Genomic DNA, 17751 nt, shown 5'->3' on the forward strand with positions numbered 1-17751 from the left:
CAAGATCGTCTATGATTTCACCATAGTCCATTAAACCAAAGATCGTCTATAAAGTTGAACACATTGCTTCATTCCGAAGCAAGCCGAGATCGCTTATTTAGTCCAGCTCCGTGCTTTTTTTCCGCCGCTCTAAAATTAGAACCCCCTGTCAGTTAATGTTTGTCTCTGCGTACCCTGTGATTTACTGGTGACCAGTCTCGGGTGGTTGTCGTACGTACTTCAACTTCCATTTGTGGAAACTAGTCGCCACCAAAGCGGTGAGCGGGTCTGGTCGAAGACAAACAACAGAGTGAGATGTCTTCTTAGATGTTCTGCTCTGTGATTGCAATTGCGGCTACTTGTTTTGAATTGGTTTGTACCACACTGGCGCCCTCTGCTGTTCAATTTGTTTTGCACTGCTGGTCCTCCATAGAACAAGAATGCAAGAATGAATGAAATAAATAAAAAGTGAAATAAATAAATGGTGAAATAAATAAATAGTGAAATAAATAAATACAAATTTTAAAATAAATATTCAAATAAATAAATTATGAAATTAATAAATATATATTGTAATACATTTTTAAAAATGTTGAAATAAATAAAAATGGAAATAAATGTTGAAATAATTAAATATAAATTGAAATAAATAAAAATTGAAATAAATAAATATAAATTTAAATATATACATAAAAATTGAAATAAATATTAATTTGAAGTAAAAGCAATTCATTTAGTTGTGTATTCATTTAATTTTTATGTTTTTTGCACTCCTGGTCCTCCATACATACAAATGTCTGCTTTAAAAAAAAAAAAAAAAAAAAAAAAAAATATATATATATATATATATATATATATATATATATATATATATGTATATAGTGATCCCTCTTTTTCGCGGTTAACGGTTTTCGGTGTGTTTAATGTATTTTCTAAGATTTGGCATTGGAAAGAGATACATATAACACGTTTTCCTTCTTTTATTTCCCAAAGTATAATTTAAAAAAAAAACAAAAAAAAACTTTTATGTATATTTCAATAAATGGTTTTTGAGCACTTCAAATGTAATAATTAGCCCTGACAGAAATACAACATGTCAACAAAATGCCGCCCCTCCACTCCCTTCGAAGAGGGATAGTAGAAGTTTTTTTTTTTTTTTTTTTACCAGCAGATGCAGTAGCCACTGTAAGTAATGTAAAGAGACGTCAATGTTGTGGAGGTGGGGAAAATAACACTAATTGTGCTACTAAAAGTCCAAACTGCATCAGAGTTAGCATAACATTAAACTGTGTGAATTTGCTAACCTGCAAAACTTGAGCAGGAAGCTGCTAAGAGAGACGTGTCCTCCTGTATGTGTTTTCTACTGTTAACGTTAATTAGACATACTAAACTTTAATTTTTGTTATTCCCTGGCTAAGAAGTTTTTTCAGTTACATTTAGTTTCTTTATTTAGACACATTATTGAGTGGCCTCAAATATTGCAATTTAAATTTCCTAATAAAATCCAGACATTTATTCTGGAAGTTTTCAAAATGTTTCTTTGGTAGTTTTTGAAAACAAAGGTTTGAATTTAACAGTGCAGCACCTGAACCAATACACATGAAAGTTAGTAAAAGTCAATACAGATTTATTTTGTATTGATCATTTGGCCTATCAATTAATTAGGTTCATATTCGTGAGAAATGTACCCCAGACCCCGTTTACCCAATGTGTTTGGTTTTATTAATGTCCCATCCCCAGCAAAAACTATACATACAGGTTATGCTGTTATATCGTCTCTACCGAAGTCAAGACCAAACCTACCTTGGTTCAAATACTGGTTGTCAATTACCGTCAATGGGTTATTTTGGGGGTAAGCTTTGATAGGACCGTTAGTATTGTTGGAGGCACTCTTTCAGGTCCTCTGCGTGTTCGTTTTCAATTCAGGTGAGACGGCTAGAAGGGATTGCTAAATAAAAGACTGGAGGCAAGAGACCAATACTGCGCAGTTTTAATTTCAGAACATTTTTTGTGCTTCAATGACAGAACAAAAGCTGTGTAGAGAAATGCACTCTAGACAGATGGTTCGGCGTTGCTTATATGCTATACAGATAAGGAGCTGTGTCTGGAATGTTCAGTGATTAGGTCATAAGTCTTGCTGGTTGGCAGTTAAGAGTCCATGATTATCTGAGGCAAAACTAACTATCAGCAGTTTCAGTGAAAAACAACTGGTCATGCTTGCAAGCATATCAGAAGATTGCATTAAGCGAGATGTATACTGACTTCAGTATCTTATGATAAAATATTATTAAAAGATGAAAAATGTTCCATTGCCATGACAACAGAACCTCTTTGGAAATATGGACCTGCTCCACTATCGATCCTCGGGGGTTGCTTTTAGTGGGGTATGGCGTTTAATGGCCGCTGATGTAATAAGTGGGCGCACAACTTCATCCTTCACCGGAGACAAGCATTTTAAGTGGTTGGTCAATTCCAGCCAAAGCAGAGGAAGATGACCTCATCCATCTTTCGGGAAGGTTGCCATGGGGATGACAGTTCGGGGGCGTAACTTAGGGAGGTGCTGGGAGCACAAACAGAAAGGTAAGGTTATGCACGGAGCTGTAATATCATAGACTTTCATATCAGTTGACGGGACATGGGGCTTGGGTCCGATTCGTAGGGGACCCATTTTCAAAACTTAAAATTCAAACATCTCCAAAACCGCTCGCGCTAGTGACCTAAAACCAAAACAGGCACCTCCCTTAGGCATATATGAGCCTCCATGAGCAGTGAGATAAAAGTCATTCCCTAATAAAATCCCGATTAATCATTCTTACACAAGTATACCAAAACTTAAAATGGCTATAAAACTCTCAAAATTTTACGCAAGATGCAGAAAAATAAATGCAGAGATAATCCCCTATATTTTCAGGATCAATAGCAATATTCAACATATTATATCAGTTTTTGTCCAAAATAGCAACTTAAATTTATTTGAATTTAGTTTTCAAAAGCTAATAAATAACTGAATTTTCACATCAGAAACTTAATACTTGAGGAAAGCATGCAGAATCATCTTAATTTTACTCAACAAAATCAAAATGAGCATTTTTATATATACAATCACAGCTTATTTAGGATGAATTCCGCTATTGTGTCGACCGGGTTCCTCAATTAGCGGACCGCGGTCCACAACCTGATCACGGCACACCTCTCTGTGGACCCAGAGCAAATGGCAATTTTCAAAATAAAAAACGGGAAAAAAACCCCACTTTTTTTTTTAACCTATATTATTTGTATGAGTCGCCGATCTGTTGCTATGCGCTACTATTTAATCGCTAAATTCTGTTTCATTTTTAGTCAAATATCCTCCATGTTCCCACTTCGGTTGTCATCTCTATGACAACGATGCGCTGATTGGCTGAGAGACAGTGCATGGATGCGCTGATTGGCTGAGAGAGCCTGCATGCTGCTAGAGTGGACGGAATGGAGCAGTGTGAAACACAAGTCGCACCCGGCACTTTGCAATGTTTGTTTATATGGCACCAGTAGAAGACCGAATCTAACAAAATGTCATGATCAAAGTTGACCAAGGGAAGAAAAGTGGACAACGAAAATCGCCGTTTTATGAGGAATTGACTGACAAATGATATAATAAATAAATGATAAATAATATGCATTTTAAGTATCAAACCTAGGTACTTAATATGCTAAAAGACAATTGCGCTGTTAAAAGTGAAAATGTGAAATTATGTTAAAGAGCACAGCTCTTTCAAAGATAAGTTTCTTCCTAAATCAGAACTGAGAAGGCAACAAATTAAAAGGTTGAAGCAGTCATATCAAGAGTCAAGCAAGGTTATTGTTAAATCTATGACACAACAACAAATTGCAGCGGAGTGCTCATTCAGAGTGTCGTGGGTGTTGACCACTCATAAGAGGCCATTCTCTGATGGAGAAATAATAAAAGAGTGTATAATTGAAGTGATGGCAGCAATGTCCGAAGGAAATGAAAAGGAGGAAATGACAACAAAAATTAAACAAATCTCATTCTCAGATTCATCAACCACAAGACGCACTGAAGTACTGGCTGATGATGGGACCCCCAAATGAAATTTCTCTCATTGAGCAGTGTTTTACAGTTGAAGTTACTGTCAATAATTATTATGTTTGCACCTTATCGACATATCTTGTCAATTATTTAGTGTACATTTGTAAAGTGCTGGATGTGGTTTCAGGAATAAATTGATCTACTTGTAATTATGTCCATTTAGATTTTTTTTTTTTTTCAAATTGATACTGTATGCAAACATCAAAATACACGGCAGGCCCCGCCATTCCCACACCTTTTTTTAACGCACCACACACGTCATACTCCATGGGGGAGCTCCAGCTAAGGGCGGTGGGACGGGCAGCTGGGTGAAATTCCATTCAGCGGTCCCACTGCCCCAAGCTGAGCTCTTCTATTTTAATGCTTACATTGCACTACCCTCCCCACACAATCCCATCATGGTGTTGAATAATGGCTGCAGGCCGGGGACCTGGCAGCCACGGTAATAGGGTGGTAGGTGGGTCCCACACTTTTTCTCTATGGCATGGCTCCTAGGGCGTGGCCTCCCCTCTGCCTGGGCTGCCGGCCGCGGGAGGGTGGGGGGTCGGGGCCCCAATCTCGTGTCGCCCCGCGGCGTTCTCCTGCTTCCACCTTCCCCTCTCTTCTCTGCCTGGGTATCCGCTCTGAGCTCTGTCGCGGGTCGCTGGCTGGACGCCGGTGTGTCAGGTGGGTTTCGCTTGCTCCGGCGGGGGACCCTGCCCTGGGCTTGGTGGGCCGTTGGGGGTGCCGTGGCGTGCCGGTTGGGGGGCTGCGGCTCGTGGGCTGGGTGGGCGGATGGAGGTGGGCATGGGGTTGGTGGTGCCTCCCCTCTTCCCATCCCTGAAGGCCGATTGATGGAGGTGCGGGTGGCCCAGGGGACCACCCTGGATCCATGGGAGGTGACGATAGCCTCTTTGCTGGGCTGCGAGAGGAGGGATGTGCTGTGCAGGTTCCCCCGACCCTCAACCCCACCCACCCTCCCTTCCCGGGCTGGCTGGGTGGGGGCCGTAGTCCTGGGGTGGCGCCCGCGGGCGTCTCCACTCGTCTGCGTGGCTGTCGCATGTTTGATGGGGCTCGCACCCGGATAGATGTGATTGGGCGCGCCCGGGTGGGAGGCTTAGTGCCGGGATTGGCAATGGGGCAGCGTAGGGTCGGTTGTCGACTGGCTTGCACTCACAAGGGATTCACATGATTACTAGTTTCTAGATCACAGAGTTGTTTTGTGTACACTCCACCCCTCCCTATCACTTATCTTATAGGCCACCCCCCCTTCTGTCCTTGGTCAACAGGCCCCGCACATGGTGTCAACCGGAAATACATCTAGCTGATGATAGCACCAACATATTCATAATTAGTGTAGGCGTTTAATGTATTTCTTGTTGTTGTTTGTGTTTCTTTTCTTTCTTTTCTTGTGTTTCTTTTCTTTTCTTCTGTTCCCCATCACACCTTCCTGTTCGCTGCTTTGTTTTCATAAACGAGGTATGTTGAATGATCACAATGGGAGTATGTCATACTACAAATTGTTCTTCTCAATGTGAAACATTAAAACTGTTCAGACCAACCAGACATTCTCCGTGTCAAACAGCTGGACAGGACAGGTTTGAAATATTAAAAAAAAACATCACAAGACTGGTAGTCCCCGTGTTACGAACGAGTTCTGTTCTTGGAGAACAACGCTGGTTCTCCAAGATGAGATGCATGTGTTTTTTTTAACATGGAGTTTTGACAGTTGCCGTCATGTTTTGAGGATCAAAAGTACCGTTCCGCCCCGAATTTTTTACCGTCCCACTTTCACCCCTGCATAAGCCCCCTCATTTTCCGCCCCGCATTTTTCCTCCTCCTACACCTTGAGGCTCCTCCCCCGTCCCAACATGGCGCCGGCCCGCCACGGCCGTCTACGTCTCCTGGCTGCGTGCTGTCTTGTTGACTTCCGGTCACCGATCGGCGACTTTGCGCACTGATTGCGTGCGCGGGCGCGCGTACCTGTGCGTGCGCTTGACGAACGAAAACTCCTGTTTTTGTTATTATTTTTTTCTATTTGAAGAAGCTCCCGCGTTGCGCGCGCACGTGTGGGCGCGCGCGTAACGGCTGCGACGCGGCGAGAAGACAACGATGAGCACTTTGGGATACTTTTGAACACTTTAAATAGCATTTTTTTTTTTACTGGGACGAAAGCAACAGTTGACGAAGAGGAAGGATGATGGATAGCGAAGATTTCGGATTTATGAGCAAAGAGCGAGACAAGCTTCCGCCGATCTCCAACGTAAGAGCGCTCGTGCCGTCGTCACTCATCCCTTTGACAAAACCCAATCGTTGACAGTGATAGACGTCCAATCCAGCAGTTCAGATGGATTGGACGTCTATCACCGTCAATAACAGCTGTCAAGTCAACTATTATTAACTCATTCACTGCCACTGACAGCGATAAATTTATTCAAACTGACATTGAATGATCGTGTTTCCGTCCCATTGACGACGATAGACGTTTGGATTGGTTCCAGTCTAAACGGATTAGACGTCTGTCATCGTCAATGGCAGCCAATGAGTTGAAAGCATAACATGGTGAGAAAGCTATTAGATCTTATCTTCACTCCAATTTAAAGTGCCTTCGGCAGGAGAAAAAAAAGTCTTCAATAGCATTATTATGTGAATCAGGGCCGGCCCAGCCTATACGCAGACTATGCAGCTGCTTAGGGCCCCTGACCGTTAGGGGGCCCCTAATCTGGCAATTGTTTAATTTATATTCTATTTTGTTTACTACAGTTTGCTTTATTTGACTTTTGTGAGTTTTGATACTTGACTACAAGTTTAAAAAAGTAAAAGTTCTTCCTTAACTTCTTTCTTTCCTCTTTTAGAAAAAGGTTTGGTGCTATCTACTGTAAGCACTGACAATCATTAGGGGTGAGAAGTTTGAAGTATGCACAGCAACAAAATCTGATTAATATACAAAATATGGATGTATGGGTTGGATTGCATGTATGGGTTTCACAGTACACTGTGACAAAATGGTGGGCCAAAAATATGGGCCGCTTTGCATTATTTTGCTTAGGGCCCCCAAATGGCCTGGGCCGGCCCTGATGTGAATTAGAATCATATTTCGAGATGATTCGACTACATGCAACAATTTGGCAAAGTGCAGATGACGAGGAATTAGTCTTTTAATCTGCCGTTTAGTCACGCCTACCATTATAGGACCCCAACAGGAGGATGACGTCGACGGGTCATGGTTTCATCTGATTTAGAACTCAGCCCATTCCAGTGGCGCCTCCAGAAATTTTTCATAGGGGTGGCCAGATGGGGCCACTTATAATTTTGGGGTGGCGCCCCAAAATTAAAAGCCATAATTTCAGGTTTTTATTATATTACTGCAGTAAAAAGGTCAGGGGAAACTATCAGAAAGACTTAAGGAAACAGCTACTGATATACTTTGGTGTATTGTGTAATATTTGATGTTACTAATGATTTAATGCAGGGGTCCCCAACCTTTTTTGCACCACGGACCGGTGTGATTTGGGTCTTTTTTTCACGGACCGGTGTTCTGACAAATTTTGCAACCCGTCAAAAACTGCAACTGTTCTGTTCTGCGCATCTGCGTAACATTAAAAATGGCCGCGACTGCAGCGATTCCAAAGTAAACACTACAAATTTTCTTTAAAGAAAGGAATATTAACTTACATTTGATCGTGGATGGACTAAAGTTCTCCTCAGACCCATCCTGCCATGTTAGCTGCACACCGCTCTCTCACCATTAATGCCTTCGCTGTGTCGTTAAGCATGAAAAAACGCTTATTGTCAACTTATTATAAATATTCTTGTAAGTTAATTTTATTGCTGACACTGCGTTTCGGTGTCATCAACATGTTGTGCCCCCCCGCTCCAAAAGTCAAACTCCAACGACAGCCCAAAAACATCACTGCTTTAGAGGAGATCTGCATGGAGGAATGGGCCAAAATACCAGCAACAGTGTGTGAAAGCTTGTGAAGAGTTACAGAAAACGTTTGGCCTCCGTTATTGCCAACAAAGGGTACATAACAAAGTTTTGAGATGAACTTTTGGTATTGACTAAATACTTATTTTCCACCATGATTTGCAAATAAATTCTTTAAAAATCAAACAATGTGATTTTTTTCCCATATTCTGTCTCTCATGGTTGAGGGTTACCCATGTTGACAATTACAGGCCTCTCTAATATTTTCAAGTGGGAGAACTTGCACAATTAGTGGTTGACTAGATACTTATTTGCCCCACTGTATAAAACGATCGCTTCTACACACATCCAAGCGGTCCATTTCATTCAGGAACATAAAACACCGTGTGAAAACTTTAAGACTTGATACCAATACGGGCCAGCCCCTCCCAGTCAAAATTCATTGGACGTCCATTGCCGTCTGTGAGTTTGGTTATAAAAATATTAAAGCTGGTTGAACAGCAGGAAGGTTGTAGACGTTTTTCTTCAGTTTGGTAGTTTGACAACGTTACTGTGTGCTCAATACAGGGGCGGAACTTAGGGTGGTGGTGGAGGTGCGGCGTCACCCGGGACGCCGCCTCTAGGGGGCTCTTGTTGCGCCGTAGCAGGGGCGTGGTTGGGCAAGGCTAAGGGTCAAACAGATATGTACGATAATGCACGGAGCTGTAATATAGTGTTTAAAACAATACAAGGTAACTTTTCAAACTTCATAAAATATTATAACTAGGGTTGTTCCGATCATGTTTTTTTGCTCCCGATCCGATCGTTTTAGTTTGAGTATCTGCCGATCCCGATATTTCCCAATCCGATTGATTTTTTTTGTGCTCCCGATTAGATTCCAATCATTCCCGATAATTTTTCCCGATCATATACATTCTGGTAATGCATTAAGAAAAAAAAAAAACTCGAATGAATATATACATTCAACATACAGTACATATGTACTGTATTCTTTTATTATGACAATAAATCCTCAAGATGGCATTTACATTATTAACATTCTTTCTGTGAGAGGGATCCACGGATAGAAAGACTTGTAATTCTTAAAGGATGAATGTGACTTTGTATATTGTGACTAAATATTGCCATCGAGTGTATTTTTTGAGCTTTCAGAAAATGATACTGTACCCATTTAACTATTCTGCCCAAATGCATGATGGGATGTGCAACCATGACTGTGCGTATTGGCACCAATTGATATATCTTCTCTGCATTGGGAAATAACATATGGTGTAAAGAAAAAGATCAAGTACTACCTTTCTTCCCCACATTGCTTACCCACGATATTTCCAATTGTTGAGGGAGGGACTTTAAGGCTTTAGCCAATTAAAAAAAGGCTCCAAAGACTGCCAAAATTCCCTCTACTCATTTTACGCTGCGTTTCAGCTCTATATATTGGTAAATCGGTGACATTATAGATTGGACGCAACAACGCGTGAGTGGGTCGTGCAGTGCATGCGTTAATTGCGTTAAATATTTAAACGTGATTAATTTTTAAAAAATTAATTACCGCCGTTAACGCGATAAATTTGATAGCCCTACTTTAAGCCAAAACTAAAGACTGGATGAGTGTAAGACATTTTGTCTGTAACGTTAAATACAATTAGAAAATGATTTAAATAAAAAAAATATATATATATTAAAAAAAGGCATGTCTGATATTTTTTTGCATCTTTAATCATAACGTTTGTGATGATATGTCAACTGACAACTAGTTGGATGACACCTCTTTTATATCTTGAGGGGCTTTGTATCACTTTCACCGGCACTAATTAATTTTGAGGAGGGTGGCACGAGTTCAGGATGGGTGGAGTGAGTTTAGCCACACTAAGCCACTCGGTTGCTAACCGTCATATGCTATTGTTTAGCCACAACTGGATTCATTACCATATTACTTTTCATCCTTCACACAGCCGGTGGAAATAGAAATGCTGTTTAATCCATCTGCCGGCGACTGGGAGATTGAGTGATGATTTTACGACACTGTGCGGGTGTGCGCTGGCCCTCTCGGGAACCACAGTCTTCCTCAGGGCAAAACACTACCGCTTTTGTCCACCGGCATCGCTAAAATCGACCAGTTTGTAAAATTACCAAGTGCTGCTTTACATGTTAAAATGTTAAAATGAGCGCTGCCACCCTCCCTAGTCAAATAGATTGGACATTTATGGCCGTCAATGGCAGCCGAGGAGTTCAGATGAAAATCCCGAAGGCCATGCGGGTGCCATTTGACAGCAGCCAAGTGTGACAGTGACTGCTCCGTGGCGTTGTTGCAACGCACGTTGCCCAATAAGTACGCTTACGTAACCGGTGGAACCTCAGCGGCATGATGTCATCAGCCAACACGTGGCGGCCGAGACGGATGATGTCATCACGTTTAGCTCGGCGCTCGGGAATTCGCTCCATTTGCAAAAAATGCACATGTTCAACACTTGCTTCTGGAAATGTCATGAGGACGCACGCTAGTGTTGCGCCGATTTTTGGGGGCTCATGATTAGGGCTGTCAAAAGTATCGATACTGAAATGTTGTATTTCTATACGATATTTGATTGCAAAAGAATCTATACTCATTGTTTAAAGTACAGTGGTATGAAAAAGTATCTGAACCTTTTAAAATTTTTCACGTTTCTGCATAAAATCCCCATCCAATGTGATCTGATCTTTGTCAAAATCACACAGATGTAAAAACAGTGTGCTTTAACTAAAACCACCCAAACATTTATACAGTGCCTTGCAAAAGTATTCGGCTTCAAACATAAAGATATGAAATTTAATTTTTTTGTCAAGAATCAACAACAAGTGGGACACAATCGTGAAGTGGAACAAAATTTATTGGATAATTTAAACTTTTTTAACAAATAAAAAACTGAAAAGTGGGGTGTGCAATATTATTCGGCCCCTTTACTTTCAGTGCAGCAAACTCACTCCAGAAGTTCAGTGAGGATCTCTGAATGATCCAGTGTTGTCCCAAATGACCGATGATGATAAATAGAATCCACGTGTGTGTAATCAAGTCTCCGTATAAATGCACCTGCTCTGTGATAGTCTCAGGGTTCTGTTTAAAGTGCAGAGAGCATTATGAAAACCAAGGAACACACCAGGCAGGTTCGAGATACTGTTGTGGAGAAGTTTAAAGCCGGATTTGGATACAAAAAGATTTCCCAAGCTTTAAACATCTCAAGGAGCACTGTGCAAGCCATCATATTGAAATGGAAGGAGCATCAGACCACTGCAAATCTACCAAGACCCGGCCGTCCTTCCAAACTTTCTTTTCAAACAAGGAGAAAACTGATCAGAGATGCAGCCAAGAGGCCCATGATCACTCTGGATGAACTGCAGAGATCTACAGCTGAGGTGGGAGAGTCTGTCCATAGGACAACAATCAGTCGTACACTGCACAAATCTGGCCTTTATGGAAGAGTGGCAAGAAGAAAGCCATTTCTCAAAGATATCCATAAAAAGTCTCGTTTAAAGTTTGCCACAAGCCACCTGGGAGACACACCAAACATGTGGAAGAAGGTGCTCTGGTCAGATGAAACCAAAATGGAACTTTTTGGCCACAATGCAAAACGATATGTTTGGCGTAAAAGCAACACAGCTCATCACCCTGAACACACCATCCCCACTGTCAAACATGGTGGTGGCAGCATCATGGTTTGGGCCTGCTTTTCTTCAGCAGGGACAGGGAAGATGGTTAAAATTGACGGGAAGATGGATGCAGCCAAATACAGGAACATTCTGGAAGAAAACCTGTTGGTATCTGCACAAGACCTGAGACTGGGACGGAGATTTATCTTCCAACAGGACAATGATCCAAAACATAAAGCCAAATCTACTATGGAATGGTTCAATAATAAACGTATCCAGGTGTTACAATGGCCAAGTCAAAGTCCAGACCTGAATCCAATGGAGAATCTGTGGAAAGAGCTGAAGACTGCTGTTCACAAACACTCTCCATCCAACCTCACTGAGCTCGAGCTGTTTTGCAAGGAAGAATGGGCAAGAATGTCAGTCTCTCGATGTGCAAAACTGATAGAAACATACCCCAAGCGACTTGCAGCTGTAATTGGAGCAAAAGGTGGCGCTACAAAGTATTAACGCAAGGGGGCCGAATAATATTGCACGCCCCACTTTTCAGTTTTTTATTTGTTAAAAAAGTTTAAATTATCCAATAAATGTTGTTCCACTTCACGATTGTGTCCCACTTGTTGTTGATTCTTGACAAAAAATTAAAATTTTATATCTTTATGTTTGAAGCCTGAAATGTGGCGAAAGGTTGCAAGGTTCAAGGGGGCCGAATACTTTTGCAAGGCACTGTAGGTTTTCATATTTTTATGAGGATAACATGCAAACAATGACAGAAGGGGGAAAAATACGTTTGTTTCTGCCTAAGGAGACTTAAAGAGCAATTGAAACCAATTTTTATCAAACATTTTAAGTCATGTGTGTGACCAATCACTGATGAGTGATTTAAAGCTGCCCTGCCCACTATAAAACACACACCAGGTAATAATTGTCTTGATGAGAAGCATTGTCTGATGTGCATCATGGCTCGGTCAAAAGAGCTGTCTGAAGACCTGCGATCAAGGATTGTTGATTTGTATAAAGTTTGGAAAGGTTACAAAACCATCTCTAAAAGTCTGGATGTTCATCAGTCGACAGTCAGAGAAGTTGTCGACAAATGGAGAGAGCTTGGCACTGTTGCTTCTCTCCCAAAGAGTGGCTGTCCACTAAAGATGACGCCAAGAGTTCAGCGCAGAATACTCAGAGAGGTAAAAAAGAACCCTAGAGTGTCTGCTAAAGACTTACATGAATCACTGGCACCATCCAATATTTAAATATCTCCAAAACTATGGCCAAGAATGGTGTTCATGGGAAGACTCCACGGAGGAAGCCACTGCTGTCTATAAAAAACATTGTTGGCACTTGGACACTCCACAGAAGTTTTGGCAAAATATTCAGTGGACTGATGAAACCAAAGTTGAACTGTTTGGGAGTAACACACAACATCATGTGTGGAGGAAAAATGGAACAGCTCACCAACATCAACAACTCATCCCCACTGTGAAGCATGGTGGAGGGAGCGTCATAATTTGGGGTTGTTTTGCTTCCTCAGGGCCTGGACAACTTGCAATCATTAATGGAAGAATGAATTCAAAAGTTTTGCAAGATGTTTTGCAGGAAAACCTGAAGCCGTCTGTCAGACAGTTGAAGCTAAAAAGAGGATGGATGCTGCAACAAGACACTGATCTAAAACACAGAAGTAAATAAACTTCAGAATGGTTTCAGAAGAACAAAACACACCTTTTGGAGTGGCCAAGTCAAAGTCCAGACTTGAACCCCATTGAGATGCTGTGGCATGACCTAAAGATTTATGCCAGACATCCCAGGAATCTGACTGAAGCAGTTTTGTTGAGAAGAATGGGCCAAGATTAGTCCTGATCGATGTGCCAGACTGATCTGCAGCTACAGGAGGCGTCTGGTTGAAGTTATTGCTGCCAAAGGGTGGGCCACAAAATATTAAAATTGATGGTCCACTTACTTATTTTCCCCCTTCTGTCATTGTTTGCATACTATCCTCATTAAAATATAAAAACCTATAAATGTTTGGGTGATTTTAGTTAAAGCAGCCACTGTTTTCTCATCTGTGTGATTTTGACAAAGATCACATTTGATGGTGATTTTATGCAGAAATGTCGGAAATTACAAAAGGTTCAGATACTTTTTCATAGCACTGCAATTGCTTCCACGGCTGGGTCATAAGCTGCTTAACTCATTGGCTGCTACTGACAGCACTAGACGTCCAGTCCATTTGAATGAGAAGGTTGGCAGCGACTGAATGTTTTCTGGCACCCTCACGCTTCAAATGGATTGGACATCTACTAGTGATAAAACTCATTTCAGTTGACGCAGTGGACGTTTATCTCAATCTTGGGTGACAAGTGTGCCTTTTTGTGTGCATAGTTGGCGGCCATCTTGGGTATGCTAACTATTTCTTGAAAAGTACATACAGTGGGGCAAATAAGTATTTAGTCAACCACTAATTGTGCAAGTTCTCCCACTTGAAAATAATCGAGGCCTGCAATTGTCAACATGGGTAAACCTCAACTATGAGACACAGAATGTGGGGGAAAAAAACAGAAAATCACATTGTTTGATTTTTAAAGAATTTATTTGCAAATCGGGGTGGAAAATAAGTGGTCAATACCAAAAGTTCATCTCAATACTTTGTTTTGTACCCTTTATTGGCAATAACAGAGGCCAAACGTTTTCTGTAACTCTTCACAAGCTTTTCACACACTGTAGCTGGTATTTTGGCCCATTCCTCCATGCAGATCTCCTCTAAAGCAGTGACGTTTTGGGGCTGTCGTTGGGCAACACGGACTTTCAACTCCCTCCTCACCCCATTGCATCAAAATGATAAAAAGAACGGTGAGCAAAAATCCCAGAATCACACGGGGGGACCTAGAAAATGACATAGAGAGCTGGGACCACAGTAACAAAGGCTACTATCAGTAACACAATGCACCGCCAGGGACTCAAATCCTGCACTGCCAGACGTGTCCCCCTGCTGAAGAAAGTACACGTCCAGGCCCGTCTGCGGTTCGCAAGAGAGCATTTGGATGATCCAGAAGAGGACTTGGAGAATGTGTTATGGTCAGATGAAACCAAAATAGAACTTTTTGGTAGAAACACAGGTTCTCGTGTTTGGAGGAGAAAGAATACTGAATTGCATCCGAAGAACACCATACCCACTGTGAAGCATGGGGGTGGAAACATCATGATTTGGGGCTGTTTTCTGCAAGGGGACCAGGACGACTGATCTGTGTAAAGCAGACATGTCAAAAGTCCGGCCCGGGGACCAAATGCGGCCCTTTGTCAAATTTCATCCGGCCCCCAGCCTCTGTCATAAAATCAATAACGTCTGGCCCGCACACAGATTGGTCAGCAGTACTGCTACCAGCATATGAAGTAGCTTACACCAGGGGTCGCGTTAACCGAATATTTTCCGTCATTGACCGTTTTTTTAAAACGGTGCCGGAAAAAACTGAAGTCCATCCGTCATTTTGACAGGTTGCAAATCACACCCCAGACTACAGGATGGCGAGTGAGCATATTAATTAGCTATTGTCTCTCTTGATGCATGACGTCGTTGGCCTTACTCGGAAAAAATTTCCGAACTAGCATTCAGGTGTAGCAAACACGGAAACGTTAGGAAGCTTTGGAGAGCATTGTCATTCTACAGGTCTTAATGCACGAATCCAATTTTTTCGTGTTTTTCCGACTCGAGTCAGGCAGTAACTTGACGGTCTGAACGGGACAAGTCGCATAGAAGTCCAGACTGTCGCGGCGGTCTGTACCGTCCAGTGTCCCAAATCCGATTTCAGCTGTGCGTTATTAGCGCCAAGCTTGCAGTGAACACGGCTTTTGGGGAAGACTTGACAACGGCTCGACAACAGTCATAAAAAAATAAAAATGGGTTGAGGAAAAGCACTAGTCCCCCTGAACAACACTAGAGAGCATTTTGAATCCCCCCCCAATAGTGTTATTTATTTCCTGGCTTTTTTCTGTGAAGAACCCAGAGAGGGTTATTTGGTTATTATCTATTTAATAGTGTTTTTATTATATATTATTATTATTGTTATATATTATATTATATTTTTTTTATTTTATTTACTTTTGTTCCGTGAAGAATCCAGAAAGGATTATTTGATTGTGGCTTTCTGAAAAACAATAAATGTTTATATTTAGGCACTCCTGCAATCGTCACACTTTTTCTGTTACAAGCTGACCCCGGCCCCTCATCAGAGAAGGGAAAAGTTCTTTGGCCCTCACAGGAAAAAGTTTGGGGACCCCTGGTGTAAAGGAAAGAATGAATGGGGCCATGTATCGAGAGATTTTGAGTGAAAATCTTCTTCCATCAGCAAGGGCATTGAAGATGAGACGTGGCTGGGTCTTTCAGCATGACAATGATACCAAACACACAGCCAATGCAACAAAGGAGTGGCTTCGTAAGAAGCATTTCAAGGTCCTGGAGTGGCCTAGCCAGTCCCCAGATCTCAACCCTATCGAAAATCTGTGGAGGGAGTTGCAAGTCCGTGTGGCCCAACGACAGCCCCAAAACATCACTGCTCTAGAGGAGATCTGCATTGAAGAATGGGCCAAAATACCAGCAACAGTGTGTGAAAAGCTTGTGAAGAGTTACAGAAAACGTTTGGCCTCCGTTATTGCCAACCAAGGGTACATAACAAAGTATTGAGATGAATTTTGGTATTGACCAAATACTTATTTTTCACCATGATTTGCAAATAAATTATCTAAAAATCAAACAATGTGATTTTCAGTTTTTTTCCCCCACATTCTGTCTCTCATGGTTGAGGTTTACCCATGTTGACAATTAAAGGCCTCTGTAATATTTTCAAATGGGAGAACTTGCACAATTAGTGGTTGACTAAATACTTATTTGCCCCACTGTAATGCGTCGCATTGGGCCATTGTTTTCATTTTATCGGTAGTATCGGCGCAAACACTAACACATATGTTTTTTGCAAGCCCACTCACAACAATTTTGCAACAGCTCTGGAGTCATGGCGCTCGTATTTTGAGGCGTGACAGATGTTTCGCAAAAATAAGAGGATGATGTCGTATTTGAGGATGATGTTGTCATGTGCGGCAGACGTCGGGGGTCCGATGCAAGCCTCCGCTTCCGTCTCTGGGGAGCCTCATCAACACGCTAAATCACAGAAGGGTTCGGGTCCCGGACGGCAACATGGCCGCCACCCCGCTGGGCTTCAAACACGGTCAGTCCGCCGCCATTTTGCACTTAACTCTGCATAGTATGTATTAGGGGTACAGATACATGTGCCTGAAAATCATTCTACAATATATGGATTTTTGGTCACTTTCTGTTGATTTTGGGTTACCGAACAGGAAGTGACTCAAGAACGCCCCCAAATGATTAGGAAGTGACTCATGTGACCTGTAAATGCCCTAAAATGAACATGAATAAATGTCCCCCAAACCGGAAAGACTGGTTGTTTATGCTCTGTTTCGGTGACATTGACAGCGCCGGACGTCCAATCTATATGACCCTCCAAGTCAAAATGCATTGGACATCTTGCACCGTCAATGGTAGCCAACGAGCTAACACAGATACCATTTAGTAGAGGATTTTTGTAGTAACCGGTTGGTATTGATTCTTGGTGAGAGCATATTGATAACCTTTTGGGAGACAAAGAATCGTGATATATCACCTTTTTGATATAATGTCACACCACTAGTATATCACAATACTTTTTAGCCCAAAAGGTTATCAATATGCACCCACCAAGAATCGATATATCATTTTAAAAAGGTTTCACTGTTTAAAAAAAAAAAAAAGTCCATACAGGTTGCTACTAAAACCTTCCATTACAATCATGTCTACCTTAGCTTATTATTTGCTATTGATGGTGCTAGACATCCAATTCATTTTGACTGGACTGAACGTCTTGCATCGTCAATAGCACTGAAACCACAGCATTCACAGCCAGTCTAATGTGGGCATTTACAGGTCACTTACTGTTTATTTTAGGACGTTTAAAGCTTACTTCCTCTTGATTTTGAGTCACTTCCTATTCATTTGGGGATATTCTTGTGTCACTTCCTGCTTAGTAACCCAAAATCGAAAATCAACATGAAATTACCCATAAAGGCCCCATAATCAAAACAAAGTGACTGAAAATTAATGGGAAACAACGTG

The 17751-nt window shown here is 41.7% G+C and overlaps 1 protein-coding gene across 1 annotated transcript in view; it reads left to right on the forward strand.

The window, feature by feature from the left end:
• The first annotated feature begins 5921 nt into the window (after positions 1–5921).
• hectd2 (HECT domain containing 2) overlaps positions 5922–17751 on the forward strand; it is a 70363-nt gene continuing 58533 nt past the window's right edge. Inside the window, exons 1-2 of the mRNA XM_057847387.1 lie at positions 5922–6308; positions 16687–16810. Coding sequence (XP_057703370.1) covers positions 6243–6308; positions 16687–16810 — 190 coding nt within the window. The 5' untranslated portion in view covers positions 5922–6242. The remainder of the gene's footprint in view (positions 6309–16686; positions 16811–17751) is intronic.

The sequence above is a fragment of the Corythoichthys intestinalis genome, chromosome 10 (genome assembly GCF_030265065.1).
Source record: "Corythoichthys intestinalis isolate RoL2023-P3 chromosome 10, ASM3026506v1, whole genome shotgun sequence".
NCBI classification, from domain to species: Eukaryota; Metazoa; Chordata; class Actinopteri; order Syngnathiformes; family Syngnathidae; genus Corythoichthys; species Corythoichthys intestinalis.